Source organism: Mercurialis annua, linkage group LG3 (assembly GCF_937616625.2).
Source record: "Mercurialis annua linkage group LG3, ddMerAnnu1.2, whole genome shotgun sequence".
NCBI lineage: Eukaryota > Viridiplantae > Streptophyta > Magnoliopsida > Malpighiales > Euphorbiaceae > Mercurialis > Mercurialis annua.
In genome coordinates, this window is record NC_065572.1 from 63,920,435 (window position 1) to 63,927,929 (window position 7,495).

General features: G+C 31.0%; 1 protein-coding gene across 1 annotated transcript; it reads left to right on the forward strand.

Moving 5' to 3' along the window:
• Positions 1-5,588: 5,588 nt before the first annotated feature.
• LOC126672849 (uncharacterized) lies at positions 5,589-7,217 on the forward strand. The gene has a single exon (XM_050366801.1). The coding sequence runs from the start codon at positions 5,589-5,591 to the stop codon at positions 7,215-7,217; it is 1,629 nt and encodes a 542-aa protein (XP_050222758.1).
• The last annotated feature ends 278 nt before the right edge of the window (positions 7,218-7,495 follow it).

Here is a 7,495-nt window from a genome sequence, read left to right on the forward strand (position 1 = left end):
GTGACAAACATTCTCTTTGGTTCTTAGTGATGCGGGATAACTCTAAAATCAGTTCTTGGAATGGCATTATTAGCTCGAATAATGGTAATTTATCGGCAATGTATAGGACAATTTGTAAGATTTGTGTTAGCAATCTTTCTCATGCTCAGCTCTATAATCTTTCTTGGAATCAAGATGCTGGTCTGAATGTCTTTGTAGATGCTGAGGGGATCATTAGCCGATTCAATTGGAAAAGAAGATTAACAATTGGCGGAGCTTCTGATTTTGACAATTTGCATGGTCTGTTTGATAGGGTTTAAATTCGCCATAATCAGTTCGATCATGCTACCTGGTTCATGTCAAATTATTCATACAATTCAACGAGTTTTTGCAGATTGAAGCTCAGCAGAACAAACCAAGGTAACATGTTTTTGATCAGCTAAAGGAAGCAAAAAATTCCTCTGAGAATTCAATTTTTCTTTTGGTTACGGTATAAAGACCGTATTACTTCAAATTTGTTTCCTTTTCACCATGGTTTAATCAATGAGGATCAGCAATATTGTGATTTTTGTAGAGAAAGGGAATCAGGAATGCATATAATGTTTCATTGCATTCGGCCTTGGTTTTCTTTGGTGTTCCATTATTGTTCAAATTCAGATTTCGGGTTGGGCTGCCCCAAGGATATAGAAAACTTCTATTTTGTATGGATTTCTCTCGCAAAGCCGAAATTCAAAAAATTGTGAGGAACTATTTGGTTTATCAGTATTTGTGAGTTATGGAAAGTAAAAAATAGAAGAATTTTCGTGGACTCAGGAACAAATTATGTAAATTTTATTTTTTCTTTGTATTTCCAAGGCGGTGATACTTTATAAATATCACGATCCTTCTTTTTCGTACAATGGTAATGATATATTTAAGAGTTTACATTGTAGTTTTTTTTTTACCTGCCACTTCTTATAATTGTCCTATCTATCTAAGTATTACTAAAAAAAAATAGGCAGGTGAGAAGAAATATTAAGCTGACAAAGATCAGAGAAAGAGATGAGGACAACATCATCTGTAGATTTATAAAAATTATGAACTTAACAAGATTTTTAAGAATTATGATTTATTTCGTAACGTTTTAAACGTTAGACTTAAATGACTAAAAAAGTGTAATGTTCAGATTTGTTTCCCCAAAAATTAAAGAGCAACTATATGCCTATAACTGCATATTTCTCAATTCTAATGCAGGGCAAATAATCAAGAAGAATTAATATGTAATTTTTTTTCATTTATCAAGGAAATCCAATCAATCTTGATTGGATTCCTTGCATTTTATGTAAAGAAATTCTTTATAAAGATTTTAGTTACCTTAAAAACATAGCATGTCCTTAACTGCTCCAACAATTCATATAAATTTAAGCAAATTAAGTAAAATAGTAAATTAGTGTTACGATTAATTGTGTCTTGAAGCCCTATAAATTGCAATTAGATGAGAGTTTTAAAATTATTACTAATTCAAAAAATAATATTTTTTGAATAAGCAAAAAGAAGTGAAAATAAAAAAGAAGATGACAAAAACTTGTTTGAAGATGGCAATACTACTTTTCATTGCATCTCACTGTAAGCATTTTTTTTATTCAAAGTATTTTTTTTTGATAATACATTCAGGCACCGTTTGGATTGAGAGTTTTTAAAATCAATAGATTTTAACAAAATCGATAGATTCTAAATTAATGGAATTTAAATCCATAGATTTTAAAATTTTATCGTTTGAATTGAAAATAAAATCAATAGTTTTTAACATTATTTATGGAAAAAAATAAATACTATAACAATCCATCATTCATAAAAAATAGTGGATTTGTACTTTCCCACCTAGTAGGTGGGAATTCAAAACCCTTAAAAATGATGGATTGTAGAAAATGAGGGAATTTATAAATCCATGGATTCTATTAATTTTTTTTGAAGCAAACGATGGATTTTGTCCAAATCCATTGATTGTTTAAAATCCATCGTTTAGAATACATCAATCCAAACGGTGCCTAAAAGTAATTAGTTTTTAGTATTTCTCATGTAAAAATGAGCAAATCCAACCGAGTCAAGTTAAATCGAAATACCTTTATACTATAATTTAATTCATCTCTATTTTTTTTACAGTCGAATTAAATTCAATCGAGTTTTATTTTACAAGTTTGAACTCAAATTCTGCAAAATAATAGAAAAATCAAATTCAATTAGATTATCTCTGTAAATATTTAAAAAATTATATTTTGGTATAAAAGTATAAATATTACTTCCTCCGTCCATAAAGATAAAACAAACTATTCCTTTTGATATTATTAATTACAAAATTATCAAAATATCTTTACGGCTATATCATATGCATTAAATGTAGTGTTAATTTCAATAAAATACCAAACCTTTACGGATTTTGTCAATTATAACCAAACTTTTAAAAATTGTATGTTTTAGCCAATTTTATGATATTTGAAACCTTTTTTTGCCATTCGTGAATAAAACCGAAAAGTTTGTCATTCATCAATGAACTAAACTAACCGATTTTGAATGATAGAAGACATTTAAAACTTTTCTTATTGAAATCATTTAAAATCGGTTAGTTTATCCCATTGGTGAATAGCAAATATTTTTGGTTTTATTCACAAATGGCTAGAAAAGGTTCCAAATATCTCAAAATTGGCTAAAATAGACATTTTTTAAAGGCTTAATACATCATTTGACCCCTAAACTATACACTTTTATTCTCTGAGACTCTTAAACTAATTTGATATTCTATTGGACCTGTTAACTTTATTTTTTGTTCTATTTAACCCGTCAACTGCAACTTTTTTGCCGATCTGACCTTTTTCCTCCAACGTGGCAAAAGCGCGTGTTTTCAAACGCTTTGAAGCGCGTGAATGATAATTAAAAAGTATAAATTGTTCTATTGAACACACGAACTACACTATTTTGTTCTATTTGACCCCTGAATTTATTTTTTTTCCTATTACACCTTCAAACTTTTAATTTTTACCCATTTAACCTTCTCCAAAATACAATTATTTAATTTTTATCCATTTAATTTTCTAGAAAAATAAAATAATATTGAAATTTAGTCAAATAATTATATAATATAACTTTTTGTACATGTAAATATTTGTTTACATTTCAATAATGATAAATGAAGTTTGTCTGTTTTTAACGATATTATAAAATATATAAATTTACTATACTGTGATAATATTAAAAAAAGACTAAATTTTTTAAAATATTATAATTTTTAGTGTGTTTCACGAATTTTCAATTTTAATACGCCAGCTTTTAATTTTTTGCAATTTCAAACTTTCAAATCAATTCTGAATTTTTAAAATTTGTGTTAAGATTGGAAAACACGCTAAATTTCATGATTTAAAGCCTTAGATGATTTTTTTTCAAATAATATGTAAAGTACATCACTTTTTATTTTAAATTAAAAAAAATATTTAGGCTTAATATATTTTTTGACCCATAAACCTTACCCTTTTATTCCCTATAACCTCTAAACTATTTTAGTGTTCCATTGAACCTCTTAACTATTTTTTTTATTCTATTTAACCCCATGTCAGAAAAGCCATGTCAGCAATTTTATCCACGTCATCGCGCGTGGTTTGCACATTCCGTGTGAGGGGTTAAATAGAACAAAAAAAAGAGTTAAGAGGTCCAAAAGAACACGAAATTAGTTTAGAGGTCGCAGAGAATAAAATGGTATAGTTTAGGGGTCAAATTATGTATTAAGCCTTTTTTAAAGATTTGGTTATAACTGACAAAATCTGTAAAGGTTTGGTATTTTATTGGAATTAACGTAATAGCTTTTGTTTTTGTAATTATTAATCCAAAATAATTCAGTTTAAAAATATAAAAAGTATTTTAAATACGCTATATATATTAATTTAATTATCATCAACTAATTTTAATTTTTTGTGAGAACACACTTTTTATGGAATGGAAGAAGAACTATTATAGATATACAATTATAAAAGATAAAAAAGTGAAAATTCATATAGATTTCCGACTTTGACTCAATAATTGACTTGAGTTGCTCGAATTTATTCGATCTCAACTCAATTATTATCGAGTTGATTTCAAGTATTTTTTTAATTAATTCCCAATATCTTATGAGTTGATTCTTGTTCAATTAATATTATCATTAATTTCTTACAAAACTCAATTTATTTTGCATGCAGGCATTTTATTATCAATGGCATGTTATTCTCATGAGAGCTGTAGTTATTACAGATGTGAAAAAGGTTATCACCCAATTTGTTCGAACCTACAATGCACATGCGTACCAGATTACAAGACATCAGTAGGATCAAATTATAAAATTCTTTGTCACACTGATAAGGATTGCAAATCTATTTGTCCTCCTAATTCCATAGCCACAAAATGTATCAAAGGATTGTGCATGTGCAGTTCTTAAACCATATCATTCAACACACAATTTAATCAATCAAATAAGTTATTATATTTTTCCAAATTATCTACTATTCGCAATTTCTGAGTGAGTTATTGTTGACATTTTTTTTTGAGAAATGTGATCAATTGATTAAGAATAAGCTTGTAAATCAGCCAATGCAACAAGGTTGATTCCTAATGGACACATTTCAACCAAATTGCAAAGTATATAATTCCTATCTACGGTTCCGGCTTGACGAGTAATTTTTTTTTTTATCGAATTGCAATCACATAAAACAGTGAGAATGAGTTGGACCAGAATCCGACACTCTGATGCTTAAGTCAGTTGATAAGATATTTAGAAGATGATATTTTTAGTATTAAAGAGTAAAATTAGGATTATTGTACTTTTGCATCAGTGTATTTTATATACTAATTCCGTAATTAGCAAAATTATTTTTTAGAATTTGAAAATTTAACTTTTAAGTTAAAAAGAATAAAAAAAACCATTTTAAACTTTTGGTGGTTAAAGCAAAAAACAACAAGTTTCAAGTTAAAAATGATTGTAAAAGCCAAATAAGCCAAATAAGGCAAATAGATATTGTATTGAGGTGAAATATTGAAAAACGTAAATTAATTAAAAAAAGGAACAAAATTGCAACGTAATTGTCATATTGGGATAACATTATAAAAATTTAAAGGTTTGATTTAAATTACAACAATACGTACATAATTGTTTATAAAGCTTATTTTTTAAAAAAATTAACTAAAATTGACCTTATTTGAAAAGACTTGACATTTTTTTTAGTACAAGAGGAAAAAGGTAAAGCCTAAATAAAATTACAACCAAATAGACATATTATAAAAATTCCTTGAAAATCATGAGACAACTAAGGAATATAGTGTCTGGCAGAGCATTAAGAGCAGAATATCCTATTATATCCAGAGCTATCTGTAATATCAGGAGGAATCGGTTCAAAAGGACCAATCTCCATATCATCTTCCTTAGTAGGCAAACAAGACGAGGTGGATGAATTGTTTGTAGTATTCTTGTGATACATGTGGTTGTACGAGACCATTACAATGGAATGCTTAAGCCTTATCCAAAGTTGTAGGCCAGAATTAACTATGAATCTATTTGCTTGGACATTAGAATTTATTGGCCCGCGACGATATTTGTTTCAAATTTAAGAATGGAAGACTCTCTGCTGAAAGAACAGCGGCACACGGTGGAGGATGACAGATCCACCAAAAAGGCGCGTTTTAGGGATGGGGAAGGTGAGGACAATCCCACGGGGGCCATGTCCTTTCGAGATAAAGTCTTACAGACTGAGAGGACTCGTGAAGATTCGATTGCTGGGGATTTTGATGACTTTGAGGTGGAGGAAGATGATATTACGATATGCAGAGGTGAGGGTATGCCGAAAATTAGTTTCTCGGAGAAGGTTAAATCTGAACTTTCAAAGCAATGGAGATTAACTGTGATTGTCAAATTACTTGGGAGACCTATTGGGTACAGGAATTTATGCAATAGACTTGAGACGATGTGGAATTTTGTGGAAAGATTTGATGTCATTGATCTAGAGAACAATTATTTCCTGGTCAAATTCAGAAATGGACAGGATATGCAGTCTGTGATTACGGGTGGTCCGTGGGTGATGCTTGGGCATTATCTCTCTGTGGAAGCTTGGCATCCTGAATTCGATTGCACTAGTGATCGAATTCGGTTTATTAATGCGTGGATTAGGCTTCCTCGTATGCCAATTCACTATTATAATAAAAAAGTTTTACGACATATTGGTGCCATGGTGGGAAAAGTGATCAAGATTGACTATTGCACGGAAGCAGCGGAGAGAGGAAAATTTGCAAGAATTGCAGTTGAATTGGATCTTAACAAACCTCTAGTGTCTCAATTTAGGCTTGATGGAAATGTTCAGTTCGTCGAATATGAATGTTTACCCCGAATTTGTTTCGAATGTGGTAAATTTGGCCATGTTAAGGAATCTTGCCCTAAGTTGATCAAAACGACCGGTACCTCAAATCCGATCAGCATGGCTGCCGCTGACAAAGTTGATAGGGGGAATGACGAAGGTAGCAAAGAAGGAAACCCTAGTTTTGGCCCGTGGATGATGGTGGGTAGAAAAGGAAAGGTTGGAGGTAGTAACAGTAATTTCCGAAATGGTCAACATTCTAAATCAGTTAAGGAAAATAATATCCCTGGATCAAGATTTGATGTTTTAAATTCAGAAGAAGTTGAGATTCTCCAAGAGGTAAATCATTCGCCAAATCTGTTAGCTAATAATGTGGATTCCACCACAATCAAGGCAGCGAATAATGCTATTAGAGAGCCCATGTCAAATAGAAATCCCCATGCTAAAAATGTCCAACATGCCCCTGATCAGAGAAATGCTTCTAATGCCCCCAGAAAAGCCCTTGCTGATGTGGCTAACATTAAAGCCCAACTGGAGACAAAGAAATTCATAGTGTCTAAAGCCCAAACCTCCCTTGATAATAACAAACATTCAGTTGTCAATGTGACTTTTAACAATCAAAGACAACCTGTAGATAACTCTGAAAGGTCTAATGGGCAACATTACGAGAGTGACATGATGATTGATACTAACCAGTTAATGGAACCGGATCCCCCGGATGATAGACATACTGATCCTGCTAACAAGGAAAATATGACATCAAGCTTTTATTTGGAGAATGTTGGCGAAGTAGCTCCAATGGATACTATGGTTATTGAAGGCTTGGACTCAAGTGAAGGGGATGTCCAGAGTGATGATAATATGAATGGGATGGATGTTGTGGTTGATTGATGTGTCTCAGCCAGGTGTGTTTCTCCCCTTCTTATTTTAATATGTCTGATAAGAATAAAATCTTTATTTGGAATAGTCAAGGAGCGGGTTCTAAGAAATTTCTTAGAGTTTTTAAGAATTTCTGTTCGCAGTATCGTTTTAATGTCGTTGGTATTTTGGAACCAAGGATTAGTGGTCTAAAGGCAGATAATTTCATTAAAAACAGTGGTTTTTCGTTTTCACATCGAATCGAAGCCGTTGGTTTTTCTGGTGGCATTTGGATCCTTTGGAGAGAAAAT